This window comes from Carcharodon carcharias, chromosome 3, assembly GCF_017639515.1.
Source record: "Carcharodon carcharias isolate sCarCar2 chromosome 3, sCarCar2.pri, whole genome shotgun sequence".
Classification (NCBI taxonomy): Eukaryota; Metazoa; Chordata; class Chondrichthyes; order Lamniformes; family Lamnidae; genus Carcharodon; species Carcharodon carcharias.
In genome coordinates this window covers 228,191,918-228,212,155 of record NC_054469.1, presented here as the reverse complement: position 1 = coordinate 228,212,155, position 20,238 = coordinate 228,191,918, and the positions used below count along the sequence as shown (strand labels likewise).

General features: G+C 44.0%; 1 protein-coding gene across 1 annotated transcript in view; it reads left to right on the top strand.

Annotated features, from left to right (window-relative positions):
- Positions 1–20,238, top strand: part of LOC121276094 (myosin VIIA and Rab interacting protein) — a 382,543-nt gene that overhangs the window by 90,862 nt on the left and 271,443 nt on the right. The window contains exon 2 of the mRNA XM_041184031.1: positions 17,225–17,446. Coding sequence (XP_041039965.1) covers positions 17,225–17,446 — 222 coding nt within the window. The remainder of the gene's footprint in view (positions 1–17,224; positions 17,447–20,238) is intronic.

Below are 20,238 nucleotides of genomic sequence, written 5' to 3'. Positions count from 1 at the left end.
TGGCACTCGGTCACTGGACCTGCTTTACCCCCAGGATCGAACACACAGGGGAGCAGACGTCCCACCCACTGAGAGTTGCTGGCCAGTCAGAGGCTGGCAGCTCTTCTGTACTCAGCAGCCCCACTGGGGAGGAAGTGGCGACTGCTGGTACTACACCCACCTGAGGCCTCAGATTGAGGAGGGACCCAAGCACAGGTGAGTGATGGTGAGGATGGGGGAAACGCGGTGTGGGTGTTGTGGGGTGGGGGGAGGGGTTGCAGTGAGGAGGATCAGCAGTAAGGATGGGGAATGGCTGTCAGTGGGCACCCTTTACTAATGCCAGGTCCCCTGATCAGTCACTGATTGCTGCTGGGTGGGGGGGGTAAATAGGTAAAGGGATAGGGTGGGTGAGGGGTTGGGTGGCAGCTGGGTATGATGGTGAGGTCAGGTCGGGGTGAATTGGGGTGCCAGGGGGAGTATTGGGGGGAGTCAGGTAGTGGAGTGGGTTAGGTCGGGTTTGGGGGTGTGTGTCAGGGAGTTCGGGGGAGTGGTGGGGGAGGTGGTGGGGGAGATGGTGGGGGTGCTGGAGTTGGTGGTTGATGGGGGGAATCAAAGGGGTCAGTTGTATAGTTACTCAGGAGTTAGACTAGGTTTTAATCTATCTAACATGTCATGTCTGACTATCCAGGTGAGTACTGTGGAACTGTCCCAAGTCTCTGACTCTATCTCTTGAGTCAGAGACATTCATGGAGGGTCCCGAGGAGCAAGGGAATTGCCTATTGGAAGTTCAAACTTCCTGGGCAGTTCCCATGGAGTCAATGCATTAGGACTTCTGTGGTGTCCCACAGCACATCTTGGGGGGTATGTCTATCCAGAGACTGGCAGATCTGGGCCGTTGAGGTAATAGAGCGTTTTAGAATTTTGGGTGATGATAACCAGAGTGTTATCAGATAGACAGGAAGGGATAGAAAATACAAATTTAAGAGTGCACCAGCAGATAAGGCCAGAAATTGCAAAAGTAGTAAAAGCAGATAGAGTTAAAAGCTCTGTACATGAATGCAAGCAACATTCTTAACCAAATGGATGAATTATTAGCATAGACAGAAATCAATGTTTATGAACTGATAGCCTTTACGGAGACATGGTTAGAAGGTGACCAAGGCTGGAACCTGAACATTGAAGATTTGACATTTCGAAAAGCCAAGAAGCTAGGAAAAGTGGTGGGGTAGCTTTGTTAATGACGTATGTCATTAGTGCTGCAGTGAGAGATGAACTTGGCTTAAATGAGCAAATTTGAGTAACAGTAAGAAATGGATAAGGTAAGAGGTCACTTGTGGGAGTACTTTATAGGCCTCTTAATAGTAGTTACTTGGTAGGTCAGGGTATACCGAAATAAATAAATGGGGTGTTTAAGAAATGTACCACAATAACCATTGATGACTTTAATCTACATGCAGATTAGCTGAATCAGATTGGCAAAGGTAGCCTGGAAAATGAGTTCATAAATTGTATCGGGACAATCCCTTAGAGCAGTATGTCCTGGAGCCAACCAGGGAGCAATTTTAGACCTGGTAATTAGCTCAGTTGGCTGGATGGCTGGTTTGTGATATAGAGTGATGCCAACAGTACAGGTTCAATTCCTGTACTGTCTAAGGTCATCCACGAAGGCTCTGCCTTCTCAACCTCACCTCTCACCTGAACTCACCAGCAGTTGTTTCTCTCTAATGAGAGAGCAACCTATGGTCATCTGGGACTATGGCAACTTTCATTTTCATTTCAGTAATGTGCAATGAGACAGGATTAATCAATTACCTCATGGTAAAGGAGCGTCTAGGCAATAGTGATCATAACATGATAGAATTTCATATTCAGTTTGAAGGGGAGAAGTGTGGGCCTGAGACTAGTGTTTTAAACCTAAAGGAAGGTAAATATAAGGATATGAAGGCAGAGCTAGCGAAAGTGAACAGGGAAATGAGGTTAAAAGATAGGACAGTAACGATGCAATGGCAGACTTTTAAGGAGCTATTTAATAACTCAGTTTATCCCAGTGAGAATGAGAGATTTGTTGAGAAGGATGCATCATCAATGGCGAAATAAAGAAGATAAGGATAATATCAACTTGAAGTGAATACTGTACAAATCTGCAAAGATTAGTGGTCGGCCAGAAGATTGGACAGATTTTAAGAACAAGCAAAAGGTGACTTAGAAAGAGGGAGAAAGCATGAGAGAAAGCTAGCTAGTAATATAAAAACAGACAGTAAGAGTTTCTACAAGTATTTAAATAGGAAAATAATAACTGAAGCCAGAGTTGGCTCTCTCTCGAGATAATCTGGGGAATTGATAATGGAAAACAAGGAAGTGGTGGAGGCGTTGAACAGGTATTTTGTGTCCGCCTTCGCTATAGAAGATTTAAAAAAAAACTTGAAAATCAAGAGGTTTAAGGGAGGAGGGAACTTAAAACAATCACCATCATTAGGGAAAAGGTGCTGGGAAAACTATTAGACCTAAAGGCTGACAAGTCCCCGAGACCAGATGGCCTGCATCCTAGGGTCCTAAAGGAAGTGGCTATAGAGGCAGTAGATGCATTGGATATAATCTTTCAAAATTCCTTAGATTCTGGAAGAGTCCCAGCAGATTGGAAAATAACACATGTAATACCTTTATTCAAGAAAGTAGGGAGGTAGAAAGCAGGAAACTATAGGCCAGTTAACCTAACATCCATTATAGGGAAATTGGGAGAGCCTATTATCAAGGAGGTTATAGCAGGATACTTAGAAAATCATAATTGGATCAGGCAGAATCAGCATGGCTTTGTGAAAAGGAAATCATGTTTAACTAATTTATTAGAGTTCTTTGAGGAAGTAACAAGCAAAGTGGATAAAGGGGAATCTGTAGATGTGGTGTACTTGGATTTCCAAAAGGCATTTAATAAGGTGCCACATCAAAAATTATTACACAAGATAAGAACTCACAGTGTAAGGGTAACATATTGGCATGGTAACAGATTGGTTAGTTGACAGGAAGCAAAGAGTAGGGATAAATGGATCTTTTTCAGGTTGACAAGCTGTAACTAGTGGAGTGCCACAGTTGGGCCTTCAACTATTTACATTCTACATGAATGTCTTGGGGCAGAATTTTATGCTGGTGGGATTTTACAGTCTTGCCGAAGTCAATGGACTTTTGACAATGGCTCGCGCTATTTTACGGCCCTAGCCCCACCCCCACCATGACAGGGCTATAAAATTCCACCCCTGGATGAAAGGACCGAACGTATGGTAGTTACATTTGCTGATGACACCAAGATAGGTAGGAAAGTAAGATGTTATGAGGGCATGAAGAGCCTACAGAGGGATCTAGATCGGTTAAGTGAATGGGAAAAAATTTGGCAGATGGAATATGACATGGGAAAATGTGAACTTTGACAGGAAGAATAGGAGAGCAGTATGCTACTTAAATGGAGAGAGATTGCAGAACTAGTGGTAGAGGGATCTGGATGTCCTGGTACATGAGTGACAAAAAGTTAGTATGCAGCTACAGCAAATGATTACGAAGACAAATAGAATGTTGGTGTTTATTGCAAAGGTAATGGAGTATAAAAACAGGCAGGTTTTACTGCAGCTGGGGTCTTAGTGAGACCACATCTGGAATACCGTGCCCAGCTTTGATCGCCTTATTTGCAAAAGGATATAATTGCATAGAGAAGGTTCATTCGACTTCTTCCTGGGATGATGAGCTTATCTTGTGAAGAAAGGTTGAACAGGCTGGGCCTATACCCATTGAAGTTCAGCAGAATGAGAGGCGATCTTATTGAAACATACAAGCTCCTGAAGGGGCTTGATCGGGTGATACCAGGAGGATGTTTCCTCTTGTTGAAGAGACTAAAAATATGGGATACAGTTTAAGAATAAGAGGTCTCCCTTTGAAGACGGAGATGAGGAATTTTTTTCTGAGAGTTGTAAGTATGTGGAATTCTCTCCCCCAGAGAGCAGTGGAGGCTGGAATTTATTCAAGGCTGAGTTAGTTAGATTTTTTTATCGACAAGGGAGTGGAGAGTTATGGGAGGCCGGGGTGGGGGGGGAGGGGGGGTTGGGGGGGCATGTGCAGGAAAGTGGGGTTGAGAGCACAACCAGATTAGCCGTGATCTTATTGAATAGTGGAGCAGACTTGAGGGGCTGAATGGCCTACAGCCACTGCTAAGTCCTATGTTCCATTAATTGGCCACTTCAGGGTCTCAACTGGCAGTGGGATGGGAAGGCCGTCCAAAGGCCTTCCCACCACGGACTTGATCAGGGTGGAGTTGGGAAGACGGGGGTGGGGGGTGGGGGTGGTTTCTATCCACCAGCATTCCACTTGATTAAATGCCCCCTGCCTCCAAAGTCACCACTAGGGGAGGGCACAAGATTCTGCCCATAATCTAACCAGCCCAATATCCACTAGCTTTTGGGTGCAATTTCCCATTTGCACCCAAAGTGGAAACTTTACTCCACTGTCTGTGACAAGAAATTACATAATTTAGAATGATCATCAGACTTGGATCACAGTTGCCTTTTCTGTAATTGAAATGTCTCTCAGTGACCTTCCCCATTGGAAAGCTCCCCTCTCCCCAGTCCTGCACTTTCCGTGTCCCCGCTACCTGATTTTTGTTTAAACGTGACTTTCGGTAAAGGGTGTCCCCTAGATCTAATCTCCCTTACAGGAGGGAACATCCTCCCGGTTTCCACCCGGTCAAGTTCCTTGGACACTGCAGCTCCTAAAGTGCTGCATCTAATGGCCAACTTGTAGCTGGAGGGGATTTATAAAGAATGTGATTTTAAAAAAATGATTACCAGTTAGAGTGGTTGTTTAGCGTGTGTTCAGATTGCAGTTTGTAAACTCTGGTCCTGACAATGATGGAAAAGCTTGAAAGCACAAAAGCCCAGGGTCACCATTATTATGCACTGCTGGAGATTGCTTGAAGGCAGCTATGAACAAAGCGGAATAAAGTGTACATATCTGACCTCTATCTGAGGCAACGGAAAACAGAAATGCAATGAACTACATACAGGGACTTGCAAAATATAATAGTGTGCAAATGTACATGCTTTACAGAAATTACCCCAGCACTTTTACTAGCTTCTGACCTAATCTCAACTGCAGCACTGCTTTACTCCTGTATTCAGTCCCAAACCCTGTGCCTTCCACCTCACCCTGAGGAATGTGCTTAATTGAATTAACAGTCCCAGAGGCAATGCCACTCGTGCCCTTATTTCCAGGGCAGTATCCATTTCAATCATCAGCCTTCATCCAGGAATGTCCCAGACCCTAACCTTTGTCACTCTGTTCTTGGACAAAACGCAATAACCTCCAAATCAGCCTCGCTTCAACTTGACCTTGATATTCTGCTACATCCAGGTGCCTGCACTCACTTCCCCTAGCTGTAGTGTTCAATTGTTCTGTGTTGGATTATGAGAGTCTGGTAATTGATTTATGCTCACTGTGCCTTATTGGTTAAGCCTGTGTGTTGACTCAAGAGTTAGGTGGACAGACACACACAAGCTACGAAACTAAGAGCTGAAGCATGGTGTAGACATTTTAAAGCATTGTAGAGAACTCTGTAAAGTGCCTGCACATTTAGAAACTAGTGTCATCTCTGCAAAGCTGTGAGGCAAGTCAAATATATAAAATGTACAACACTGACTGCTTAGCTGTCCGGTCGCATTTTGCGTTCTTGGGTAGATGGTTCTGTTACCCTCCTGTGTTCTGCTCCTCGTTTTATTGTTCCATTCCATCAACTAGTAGAGTACCTGTGAACAACAGCATAAAAAATCTATTAACACCAGATTGAAGGGATTTTCAATAGCATATCTTAGTGTGTGTTTGATGCATTCTTCTTTGCATTGCATGTTCTCCATGTCTGTTGTACTGTGCCGATTGTGCTTTAGCAACCATTCTGCATCTGTGGTCCTTAGTACAAGACTTGGGATCAGATTGCTGTGTGTCTGAAGAGTCTTCTGATTTACTCTTCTGACTGGCACAGCAGGCTCTGTGTTTATGTCCTCACTTACTTGGGTCTGGTCATATTAGTGTTTCTGCACAGGTCCATCCTTTATTGCCTCCTTTCTGGAGGGAAGGAGTTCCTTGAGGCTTTCAGCCCAACTCAATTCCCCCCTCAGCCTTCTCTGGGCTACTTCCAGGGCTTGAATGTTTTCCCTGTGTCTTGGTGAGGTGTGGTCAAACTGGAGTTTTTTGTTTGACTCGTTCATGGGATGTGAGTATTGCTGGTATTACCCATCCCTAATTTCCCATTAGGAGAGGGTGAGTCGTCTCCTTGAGCCGCTGCAAGCTTCCAATGTAGCCTCCTCCAATTTAGATGCTGCAATTATAATTTTGTGTTCCGTGAGCTTTCCCAACACCAGAGTGATTTATTAGCTGGATTTTGTGGTGATCTTAACAATGAGAGATTCAGCCATAGTGGGTTATTTGGTAAGTTGGGTAGGTCAGGCTATACTCCTGAGGCTACGCTCACTGACCTGTGGATTTAAATGGCGGGAGATGGAAATAGTGAGAATTTGGACTAATTGCCAATCAACAATCAGCAATTTAAACAGAAAAAAAAATTAGAGCTGCTATTTCCAAGCATTAAGGAGTGAATACTCAATTCATGAATACTTAACAAGGAGGCTGGTACCCGAAAGGATTTTTTAAATGTTATAAAGGATTCATGTAAATGATTTTGAACATTAATATGGCTTTTTGAATTTTTTTTTAGCAAGATTTACCAGACTTTTGAAATTGTTTTAACGTAAATGGCTTTTTAATCAAGGTTTAACAGATTTCTTTAATGTGTACATCACCTTTGAAACAAGATTTCAGACTTTTTATTGTTTTAAATGACTTTAAATAAATCACATCATTCTTGTCAAAAATGTAGTACCTTAAAGCCTGTTCTGATAAATCTTGTTAATAGGTTAGATAGATTCAAACATTTAAATGTCTTAATCTGTATGAATTTTAAACTTGGTATCTGGCTTTATGTATATAAATCAATGATTTTGAAATTTATTGCACTTTTTAAAAGTGTTCGATTTTTAGTTTAAAATGATTCTTATCAAATAAATCAGATTTCATCAAAGATTTTTCAGCATGAAAGATGCCGCAGCCTGGTTTATAGAGATTTTATAACAGTGGCTTCCAGTCACCCTGATCTGCTGTTTGCACCAGGGTTACGGATGCTACTGATCCTTGCTGACACCCCCACAACCAGGAGGGAACTCCCCCCTCTTTCAAATGTCAATTCACACTGTGGGAACACATTGGGCAATTTCATCGTTGATCACAAAGTCTAATTACCGAGCGTGCTGTCACTCCTCCCTCTCTCTCTCTCTCTCTGTCCCCTCTTTTAGCCTCTGCTTTGGCCATTTCTGCACCATTTGTGACAGGTGCATGACAATCATGGCATTCATGTTCAATGAGACTTCCAGGCTGCTAGTCATTGCAAGTCCTTCCACCCTTACATTAGATTTGCAGCTGGCTGCATTCCAGGAACAGATATCGCTGGTGCGATCTTTAACAATGTTAAAAAAAAGACACAGAGCTCCAGATACCACCTGGAGCAGGTACAAATCTCAAAAAGAACTCTCTTTTCAATGCTGCCAGCGGGTTAAAATGCACAACAACGCTTGCAATAGCACCTGCCAGGTATTGTCCCCATTAACTCTGGCCTTCAAAAATGTAGCTGAACTAACAACACTTAATGTCGTTAACAACAGATGTGGGTTGTGTGGCGAAGCCGCACATCATTTTGGAACATTATGCCAGAGTTCGAGGAACAAAGTGCAGTATTAAAATCTGAAGCTCGAGCGTTTCAGCCTCGTGATTCATCGCTGAAAAATCTAACAAAAGCTTTGCAAATTTTCCTCATGAGTCTTTCAGTTTTGCACTCTTTAATTTAATCTCTTGCTATTCCCATTATATTGATATTCTTTTATAATTCTCATGATTCTTACAATGTGAATGTCGCTGGCAAGGTCGGTACTTGTCCATCTTGAGTTGCCCTGAGAACATAGTACTACAATGCACGAGCTTGCTAGGCCATTTCAGAGGCAATTAAGAGTCAGTCATGTTGTTGTTGGACAGGAGTCATGTGTAGGCCAAGCTGGGTAAGGACAGCAGGTTTCCTTCCCTAAAGGACACTACTGAACCAGTGGCATTTTTAGTGACAATTCAACAGCTTATTGGTCACTTTTTAAGTTGGCACCATCTTCTTACTTCCAGTCTTCTTTAAAAGCTGAACTCAAATCCTGAAAAAAAAGAGACATGCTGTCGAAGCTTTTCAGCTTGCACTCATCAGGACAGATGCAAGAATGCCAAATTTCAAATGGACCAACAGTTTATACTACATGAGAAAAGGGGTGCTGATTGGTTGGCAAGTTGGCTCTGATTAATCGAGATGTTGCCATGGCAAATGTACCAGGGAGCTATTGCACCCCATGCTTTTATTTGTTCAAAAAAAGGTGCAATGTCTGGACATATCCCTTTTGCCTGCAGATGACAAGTCCCTGCATGTGAATAGATGCAGTATAAATTGCTGTTCCCTTTGAAATTTGGCATTCTTGCATCAGTCCTGATGAGTGCAAGACAAAAAACTTCAATAGCATGTCTCTTTTTTCGGCAACACTCAAGTTCTGCACTACCAAGTGAAGAAATCAAATTCTGATTTAAACTCATGTTCTTTGGATTATCGGTTGGGTAACATAATTATTACCTTATTAATGTCTGCCTTTTCCTCGGTTTCCTCCTCTTTTGGTTGTTTATTGCACCCTCTCCTCCTGTTCTAAGCTGCTTCCAAGGGTTCAGTTCCATGGATGCAAGTTTCCCTCAGCACCTTGCTCAAGGAGCCATTATGGGCATGTGAGCATTGAAATTGAAGCCTGAGCCCCATAGATCTTTTGGTGGATCCAGGTGAGAGCCAAGGTGAGAAGATGCTTGAGGACACGCTCACCTGTGGCCTTGACTCTTTGCACTATCTACCCGTTGCCCAGTATCAGGAGTTGGCCCACACAGGACATGCCATCCCATATGTGGATGGGCATATGGAAAAAATAGGTCATTTGAATGCTGGATGCAAGCGACATCTGTTAGACCCAAGTGCCCATGTTTAAAGATTGGTGGAAGGGTGCTGATTTTTGTTTTGGGAGCTAGGAGCTTTGCAAGTTCTCAGGCCTTGCACAGGCCAAATAGGAAACCTCAACATTTGGAAAGAAACAGATTGACTCTTACACGTGGAATGCAGGCCCTGTGGCTGGTACCAGAGACCTTGGAAGCCTAATGCAGCACACTCCACCCCCAGTCGGACATCACCCTTTTACTTAAATAGCTCCAAAGCTGAGTGTTCAGCCACAGACAGGATGGTACCTTCATGACAAGTGGAATTCCCACACCTTTGGATCAAAGGGGGCAGGATGAATGTCAATGGCCTATTCGACTGAAAGGACACACTTTCACACACGCGCACACTTTGCTAGATGGCCAGTGGAAACAGGCAGCCTGACTGATTTTCCTCTTAGCAAACAGAGAGTACACAAATCAACTCTAGTGCTCTCAGGGCCACTTTGCTTAAGGACAACTTATTCGGCGCAGACCAGGGATTGAACTTGTGATCTTGGGCATTAGAACTCAACTACTGACTGAGTCACTTTCTCTGACTGTCTGGCTCTTCTGAAGGCATGGGTTCGTGCTGGCTTGGATCCATAGCCACTGACGGCTCTCCAGTATTTCCACCAGGTGATTGTTTCTCCTTGTGTTTAAGTGTAGACGATGAATTTTACTGCAGACTTACCTCATCACATATGCACTTTTGGATAGCAGCTGGGAGCAGGAAGCGTGCATATGAATTCAGTGTTCAATATTAGTGATGCTGAGGTCAAATACCACATTCTGATCTCTCGCCCAGGTGAGATTAGTTAACTCTGTGCAGACCTGGGAGTGAACCTAAAACCTCACTAACTGTAGATCAGGTCAGGTGCATCTACCCACATACCATTGGGTGGGGAGAGCAAGGTTTCTTTTTCCGGGGTTAGTTTACTTTGTTGAGCAAATACAACTTGCATTTGCATAACGCTCTTAATGTAGTAAAACGTCCCAAGGTGCTTCACAGTAGCAAAAAAAAAGACAAATTTGGACATCGAGCCACAGAAGGGAATGCTAGGCTGGGTGACCAAAAGCTTGGTCAAAGAGGTAGATATTAGGGAGCAGCTTAAAGGAAGAGAAGGATGTAGAGAAGCATAAAGCCTCAGGAGGGAATTCTCGAGTGTTGGGTCCAGATAGCTCAAGACAAGAATAGTGATGGGATGATCAAAATCAGGAATGCGCAAGAGACCAGAGTTGGAGGAATACAGGGATCTGAAATTTGTGGGGCTGGAGGAGATTACAGGGATTGGGGGGGGGGGGGAGAGATGAGGTCATGGGGAGCCTAAAAATTGAGACTGGGTGGGAAACCTCAATAGGTCAATAGTTGGCCACTTAAGGAACTTCACTGGGACAAGGGTGGGGGGTCTGTCTGATGCCTTGCCTGCCCCAGCGTAAAGTTGCAGAGAAGTCGGGACGGGCAGGAACCAATGGGAAGCCCATCTGAAGAATTTTATGCTCATCGCCATCACCCCCCCAACCCTTTTACTCTCCCCCCTCCCCCAGCCCCCACCTACAAACCTGCCAATGGGAGAGTGTAAAATTCAGGCCAAGGAGAAGGATTTTAAAATGGGGGCATTGCTGGACGGAGAGCCAATGTAGGCTATTGCATATGTGTTTAATTTTACACCACCTCTGTTTGGGTGACATTTTAACGAAGAGCAAAACTCCTGTGATGATCTGAACTTTATCATTTAACCTGGAGATCATTGAGTCGTTGCCATTGGAAGCTGTTTAGGGTTTTTCCAGTGAGAGAAAGAATGTATAAATGGTTTAAAATTAGTTGTTGCTGCCACATCTACGAAAGTTTCCACATGTCTCTTGTCCAAGCTCCAATGGAGCACCAGGAGACGTCGATGGAAATTCAAATCCTTGGGATATTTCAGCCTCCCATCAATACACCAGTCTAAGACAAAGAACACAATGCAGACCTTTGATCCCTGGCTTTAACCAACCATGCTGTTCACTTTGCCGTTATCAGGAAGTAGCACTCATTAAATTAAAATCTATTTTTGACTTATGGACAAGTACAACAACACTTTTGCTGATTAATTTGACTGCTTGACACTTTTAATCAAGAGTTTAACATTTTGTTGGTTGAATTCACAAGCAGCTCAAACCTAATCTTCCAAGTCACCCAGGGCCTAATCCTTTGAGTTCAGTCTCTGTGTGATGGAAGTGGGGTAAAATCCTTTCGAGTTTTCTCCACTCAACACAGCGGACTGGGTTGCAGCTTGATCGAATCGAATCTTAAAGATGGCAGACTGCCAGCAAAACACCCAAGTCCATTCCTGGCTGATTACAATCAGTGGCTTCAAGATTTCAGATCGATTACTTGCCCCAAGCTCCCTTAGCTATTAATGGGATTTTAAACTAAATCTGGGGCGATCCAAACGTGACTGAGTTAACAAATCTGCATAAGTAACAAGGTATGAAACATTTGGGGTCATTGCCTTTGACTGGCAAGAAACAGGGAAACAGCTGGAATTAGAACTGGCACATTGGTCTCATTTCTACTGCACATGTTTATCATTCAAATATTTATGGCAGAGTTGGGTGTTTTCCATGATAATCCCACAAAATGGCACTTTTCGGCTTGGGGGAGGGAGGATGACATGGGAGGTATGGAATGGTGGATAGGGATTGGGAGGGATATGTCGGGGATGGTATTAGGAGAAAGGGCGAGATGGTGGATGGGGTGGGGATGATGTGTGAAGAAGGATGGAACATCATGGGGTGGAGGTTTAAGGAAAAGCAGTTGCAGTAGAGATGCTAATTTCACCACAAATGCTTTGTGGGTCTCTGCTGGTATTATCAGAATACTGCGGACCAGTATATGTCCTGGTTCACCATGTCAGTTTACAATCAGCACCAGTAAGGACAAGGACAAAAATATACTTTTCAAAAGACTAAGAGGAGAGCTAACGAGCTAATGTTGAGGAACGTTGTTGGAAGCTTAAAAACAAAAAACTGCGGATGCTGGAAATCCAAAACAAAAACAGAAATAGCTGGAAAAACTCAGCGGGTCTGGCAGCATCGGCGGAGAAGAAAAAAGTTGACGTTTCGAGTCCTCATGACCTTTTGAAGCATCATGAGGACTCGAAACGTCAACTCTTTTCTTCTCCGCCGATGCTGCCAGACCTGCTGAGTTTTTCCAGGTAATTCTGTTTTTGTTATTGTTGGAAGATTGTTTATCTGAGAAAGATGGACCAACTTTAAAACTGTATTGCTGATTACGTGGCTATATATTCACAAGAAATTGTTTTAAGCTATGCTAATAGGCTACTGAACCCCATGTTCTTGCTTATTCCCATTAATTTATGCTGGGTTCTAGACTCACTTGCATTTCCCTCTGTAGTACAGACACATCCATATTGCAGCGAGCAGATGCGCACAACAAAATATGCTGCTCATAGAATGAAAGCGGATGCTGGAAGTCTGAAATACAAACAGAAGATGCTGGAAAAACTCAGCAGGACTGGCCGCAACTGTGGACAGAAAAACAGAGTTAACTTTTTAAGGCAAATATGACTCCTCTTCAGAACTGTTCTAAAGAAGAGCCATATTGGACTCAAAGCGTTAACTTAGGGCTGAATTTTGCCGTCGGCGAGCAGGGGGTGGGGCCCGCTCGCCGACGCGTAAAATGACGCGGGATGACATCAGCCAGAACCCCCGATGTCACCACGCCCCTCTTAAATTTTCAGGAAGGCGGGGGCGCAGCCAAATCAGCTGTGAGGCCATTGACAGGATCATTGAAACAATTAAAGGATCTGCCCGTCCAACCTTAAGGCTGGCGAGTCGGCCAGGAGCCCCGGCGGGCAATAGAAAAAACATGAAACCTCATCCAGCGGTGGTAAGAGGTTTCATGTAGGGATTTAAAAAGTTTAATAAACTTATAATGTAATTTATGAACATGTCCCATCTCATGTGACACTGTCACACGAGAGGGACATTTAGTGAATTTTTTTTTTTCTAATTTTCAGATTTTTAGAAATGTAAGTGATCTCCCTGAGGCTGCATTTAGCCTCAGGGAGATGTGTGCTCTTTCATGCGCATGCGTGAAACGGCGCACTCTTGCTTCTGGGGAATCCTCCCCCGCCCACACAGGGAGCACATAGCGCTTCCTGGCGGACGTCACGCTGGGTGGGCCTTAATTGGCCCTCCCATTTAAAATGGCGGTGGGACCTGCTTCTCCGGCAGGTATCAGCTCGCCACCCGCCGGAAATCGGGTCAGGCCCGCCCGCCTGGCAGGCAGAAAATTCCGCCCTTAGTTTCTCTCTCCACAGATAAGCCAGACCGACAGATTTTCCAGCACTTTGTGTTTTTATTTCAAAATATGCTGTTCCTTCACCTACCACAGAACAAAGAGCATCCTCACGTGACTGCAACTCTCAAAACCACCACCTCTTACCGTTTTCTCCACAAAACCTCGACAGACCCATTAACAAAATATCATCCGCATGATGCACTGTGCCATAATAATCATGTCTGGTGTCATGGTCTCCTACTATCTGCTGTCACCATATATGTGTAGGGTCTCGATATAGTCCTCAAGGGATCTGTCTCTATTCCAAGCAAGATATTGAGACTGATGAGGGTTCTGGCCGAACACAGTTACATGAGGTTTATTACTAGCAACAACAATGTATAGCTCTGCACAGGCCTTGATCTAGCCTGGTTCCTAAAAGTTACAAAGGCTGATTACTTGACTATATGCCTGACTCATAAGGTATGCATGAAGTCTTACTGGTACAACATCACAGGCAATAGTGAACATCTAACATGGGAGTCTGTGCCTTTTATCCTAGCGCCTTATGCATAGTAATGTCATGGTGATGTCACTATGCAGTTTCTTAAAGGTCTTTGTCATTGTCTGCATTGGCATGCATACAATATCACAAAATGTGGCATCTGTTGTAACATACATACATACATATATACACACACACACACACACACATACACACACACGTATATATATATAATATATATGTATATATATGTTGTGATGAGATATCTGCTTTCAAAGCTTTTACTTTTTGAGGCAGAGCCTAACTGGAAACGGAGACTGAAAAGGGAAACTGAGTTCAGGAGGTCCTGCAAACTTATGCCATTTTGTGATGACGAACGTGCCCATGGAACTCAGATTGCCTGGGGATCAAGTTACATCCTATAAGGAAGGGGAAGGAAGGAAGATAGAATTTTGAAGGACTTTGTGACTGAGTTTAATGACCCCTATGCTCTCTGGACCTGCTGAGCCAATTCATAAGATCTGTCTTAGTTGTTTCTTCCATTTAATGTGTAATTTACAGTTTATAATCAACCGCAATTTGCCTGTGAATTCATGCTTAAGTCAAATTGATTCTGGGTGTTAGAGTATAGGAGGTTATCTAAGATGGTATTTAGTGTTTGCTTTATTTAACTCTTGTATAGTAAAATTTCTTCTGATTTAAGCTATGGAATCTTGTGGTTTAATTCTTTTAGTAAATAACTGAGACTTCAGATTTCTTCTTTTTTAAAAAGTTACTCATCTTGTCAAGAAACTATCATATTTTTCATAATATTATCGTGAGATATTGTAAAGTAGGCTGATTTAATTAAATTGGAGATGGATAAACTGCAAAGTTTAAATTACAAAAGAGTTACATGTAAAAGGGCATTTGAAATGCTAATCGATTAGCTTAATAAAGGGGAATTTGCATTTTAGATGAGGGGATATTTCAAAGAGACGTGATAAGGTTTTTACAACTGGCAAGATAAATAGGGCAAGGTTATTATATTGATGTTTCCTAAAAGTGCTGACCAGAATAACAACATAAAAGATTTTTATATTATGGGAAAAGTAAATTCCAAAGACATGGGGGAATGATGGGACTTATAGATTAAAGAGGAAGAAGTATGTTTAAAGAAGGATGGAAGGCTGTGAGATCTGAAAAGTACACATGTGAAACAGACTTGGGGGGAAAAGCCTGGAGCCACTTTGCAGAAATCTGCTGTTCCTGTAACCAAAGTTGTGTTAAAAGCCTTTGGAATTCCACTGTCGAGTGGGTGCTTTTGGTAACCTTGCTGGATTTTCTATATAAAATTTAAAATCTATTTATGACTGTTTCCTTAAAGGGGGTGTGTAGGTGGGAGTCTGGTTGATTAGGAATGTTTGAAACTGTTACAGTGTTAAGTAACTGTGTAACTGTAATCCTGTGTATGTGTTTTATTCTTTTCTTTTGTTAATAAAGGTTTTGATTTAATTTTTAAAATCTCTGAAGTTAGTGGACTCATTACGTCTGAATTCAGTGCACAAACCTTTTCGTAATAAATACAAATTGCAAAACCGTTGTGATAGCGTGGCCAAGTTTCCCTTGTGGATTTGGTCAGCCTGGTAAATACCACCTACCGTTTTATATCATAAGAACATAAGAACTAGGAGCAGGAGTGGGCAATTCAGCCCCTCGAGCCTGCCCTGCCATTCAATACGATCATGGCTGATCTCATTTTGGCCTCAGGTCCAATTTCTCACCCTCTCCCCATAACCTTTCAACCCGTTACTAATTAAAAATCTGTCTATCTCCTCCTTAAATTTATTCAGCGTCCCAGCATCCACTGCACTCTGAGGTAGTGAATTCCACAGATTCATGACCCTTTGAGAAAAGTAATTCCTCCTCATCTCTGATTTAAATCTACCACCCCTTAGCCTAAAACTATGGCCTCTTGTTCTAGAATGCCCCACAAGGGGAAACATCCGCTCCACGTCTACTTTGTCCATCCCCTTTAGCATCCTATATTCCTCAATTAGATCTCCTCTCATCCTTTTAAACTCTAGCGAGTATAGACCTAAACTGCTCAATCTCTCCTCATAAGACAAGCCCCACGTCTCTGGAGTGAATCTAATGAACCTCCTCTGAACTGCCTCCAATGCAACGACATCCTTCCTCAAGGAAGGGGACCAAAACTGTGCACCAGATGCAGCCTCACCAATGCCGTGTACAGTTGCAACAACACTTCCCTATGTTTATACTCTATTCCTTTAGCAATAAATGCCAAAATTCCATTTGCCTTGATTATTGCCTGCTAACAATCTCTACCGAGATTGTAATGGCCAAACTGCAGTTTGCGAGATGCATACGGCTCTTTTACAGATAAAGTGCAACTTTACAGATCATGGGGGGTAGTAATTAAGGCAGGGAAATTAAATGGGATCATTCTGAAGAATTGGGCGGGACTGCATCCATTGGCCCAACTGGACCTGACTGGACAGCATACGATCGGCCTTACCATGTACATTGTTGCTTTAGTCTTAGTCTGATGCCTCGGAGTGAGTTCAACCATAAATTTCAAACGGTTTGTGCCTCAGGATGCCTGAATCTGTCAGTTGAGCAGCAGCTTTGAAATGTATTTTAACGTGATGTATTCTTTTTTACCAAAATGCTTACATGACATGGTTACCTCCAAGATTACTATTCAGGTAACAAGGCCCTCCTATATGGGCAGCAAGTTCACTTGTTCACTTTAAACCTGAGATTGTTAGATTTTTGTTAAGCGAAGGTATTAGGGATATGGGACAAGGTGGGTGAATGGAGTTAGGCTGCAGGTGAACCGTGATCTCACTGAATGGTGGAATAGGCTCGATGGGCTAAGTGACCTCCTCCTGTTCCGAGGACATTTCTTGTATATTTTTGATGAAGTGAGGCATTTTCTAAGGGGTTGTAATCTGTAGGGTGTAAGTCAGTGATACAATCTGAAAGTGATAAAATTCTGAACATGCAGATGAAAAAAACGTGACAGAAATATTTTTCCAGCTATACTGCATCGCATAGTCCTACTGAGAAACACACAGGATCATTCAAACTACTCATGCAAAGTAGCACCTATTGACCTATTGAAAAGGAATACTACAAAAATGGTTAGCGGTCTGAAACGTGAACCTCACCTTTCCCCTCTGCTCAGATGCTGCCTGACCTGAAGAGTATTTCCAGCATTTTCTATTTTGATAATTAATATTAGTGAGGTCCTTTGGGAAGATACTTGTGTGATGGTGGCTAAGCTAATCTGTCTAATTTTTGGAATGTTGACTTTTGTTTTCCAGCGAGCTGAAGCAGAAGCTAAACGAAGAAAGCAACAAGCGCACAATCCTTTCCAAGCAGGAGAAGTTCAATGAAAACTGCTGCATCCGCTGCTGTAGCCCATTCACCTTCCTCATTAACACCAAGCGCCCTTGTCTCGATTGCAAGTTCAACATTTGCAAGAACTGTGGGGCGTACAGTAAAAAGGAGAAAGCCTGGATCTGCACAGTCTGTCACCAGGCCAGGTAGGTACCATTTCACCTCCACCTGCCCTTTTCTGAACTGTCAGCTGCCTTATGCTTGAACTGATTGTGTTTGATCTCTAGGCTGTTGGTGGTAGCTTGAAACAGAGCAGAATAATTACACAGGTTGGAACTTGTTACATATCCAGCAGCCAAGGGTGTTTGGAGATAATTTGATCTTCTGCGAGTAGCTTTTTACCAAGGCATTTGAGGGGCAGTACCATATGTTGCTAACAGCTTACAAATAATGTGAACCAAATGCCTCTTAGGCTGTATTGTATCACAATCTAATTTGCTAACCGCAAAATTTCTTCTCAATTTTGTCAGCTAACGTTTTGTACCTACAACAGTGTCTCCTGCCAACACAAGATGGCCTCTGATACCCATCTGCACGTGCTCACTTATCCGCACATGAGCAGAAAGCCAATGGCGTAATTGGCTGGAGACACAGGCCGGAATTGTCCCGGATTCACACAGAGTGCAGCATTAGGCAGGCAAAAAATTGTTTAATCCGCCGGCCGCAATGGCGGGTTTTCGGGCTGTATCGTCCCATTCCCGTCTCATTAATTATGCAGCCACAGGAAACACGCTGTCTCGCTGATGGGCACCCTCCGATTTGCCCGCCATGCCTTAACCTCGCTGCCTCCTCACGCAGGGCGCCATATTTAAACTGCAGCCGCGCACTTTTCTCAATGCTTGCAGCCCAGGGCAGCTCCGGTGAAGACACAGCCCCACAAGCCAAGAAGAGTTCAGCCCCAGATTCAGTGACACATCCCTGTGATGCCTTCTGGACGCTCTGGAGGCCAGCTGCGACGTCCTCTACCCCTGCTGTGGCCGCCGGAGGCCCATCAGTCTCACCACTCCAGCTTGGGAGGTGGTGGCAGAGGTGGTCAGTGCCAACGCTGCACAGGGGTCAGCCATCCAGTGCAGAAAACGGAAGAATGATCTCATCCGTGCTGCCAGGGTAAGGCAACCACCTTATCACGCTAAACTCACACACTCACAAGGCCATCACACATCTCACTGCCAGCTCAAGGAACATCATCACTCTCTCACACACACCCTCTCATTTCCATCTTGCCTCAACTCCTCTGGAGACAGCCTCCTCAGCCCTCACCATCTTGAGGCCACTTGCACAGATCAACATGTGCCCCCCACACACAACCTGGGATACCCCCCTTCCCCAGTACAGCCCTCACCCTGCAGCCTCTTCCCTTGCCTGAGACCACTTCTCCCCTTTCCCAAGCAAACCCTAACCCTGCAGCCATTGAAAAGCCACCCCCACCTTACGGCTGGTCTGGTAGGTAGAGACCTGCCCGTGAGTCCCCCTAAAAGTGATGTGGTGCTGCCTGCGAAGCCTGGTGCTGACTGACTGTGAGTGCTGCCTGAAGCAAGGTAGCAAACAAACCTCGAAGTCCCGGGCAAAGTGCAGCTCGCCAGGTGCATGTCGCTTATGTACAGATGTGAAACACGCCAGCCTTGATGACCCAGAGTTGGGGGAGGGGGGGGAGGGGGGATAATTCCAGCCAGCAGGGCTTCTAATGAGATGCTAAAATATTGAGATTAGGTTCCCGATGTGCAGCAGCGGGAAATGTGGTCTGTCATTGTCGGGTGGAGCGGGCGATTGCAAACTGGTTTCACAACAGCATGACACCGATTTTCTGGCCTTCTCGTCACATTGATCCCCACCCCACCGCCCACCATGACCCCCGCGCCAATGGGGCCAGAAAATTCTAGCCACAGAATCACCAAAACCAGCCCTTTTAAAAGAAAAACCTTCTGTGAGAGGCTGGAGCCGGAGTTCTCCTTCAACTCAACAGCCCTGGCAACATATAGTTCAGGGTAACAATTCGAGTCTAAAACATCGAACCGTGTTCAAATCGCTAAGAACTTGAGTTTATAGATTTTGCTATTTTAAGCCGTGAATATTTAGTTGGCATGATTTGACTGGCAATGAACTGGAGCCTTTTTGAAAATCATGTAGGAGATGAAATTTGATTTTTTTTTTAAACGCAAAGACTATAATATGATTGGCAACGATTTTGATTAACAACCGTCACATATTAGAACAATAGCTGCCTCTCCAGTCGTAGCTGCAATTAATTGATGCATTTTCAAATTTGTGAAGCTAGACACGTTGGTCTAAGGAGCTGGGAAGGTGCCGGTGATCAGTTTTGAGTGCCAGGCGGACAATATTTGGGGTATGGGGCAAATGTTGTTAGATGCAATGTGAGTTATTTTTTTTTACTGGTTTGGAGATGGGGGTCTTGCCTGGTGTTTTCTTACAGCATCTGTATTTGCTTAAAATATCTTCCAAAATCTATGGGGAAATGGCTCCAATAACTGTTTGATAAGCATCTCTGCTCCTGGCCGCTGCCTAGTCTGTCGCTCACTATGAAGTCATGGAGTAAAACAGCGTAACTGTTCATGCACGGTGATGGAAGCAAATGCCAATCTGTAATTGCCAATCTGCTGCGCAGGGCACAGGCTAATTTGGAGCAGGTATTAATTGTGTCTGGTGTTTTTTTGTGTTGCAGTTTCTCTCTGTCTTTCCTATATAAATTTGAGCTCTTTCAAAACTCTGCTGTGTGCGTCTTAACTGGCACCAAGTCCCCCGTTCACCCATCACCCCTGTTCTCGCTGATCTCCTCCTGATCCGGCAACGCTTCAGTGTTAAAATTCTCAGCCTGACCTTTGAATCCCTCCATGACCTCGCCCCTCTGCTGCCTCATCCAGCTCTGTGGCCCTCCGAGATCTCTGCGCTCCTCCAACCTGGCCTCTTGCATATTCCCCAA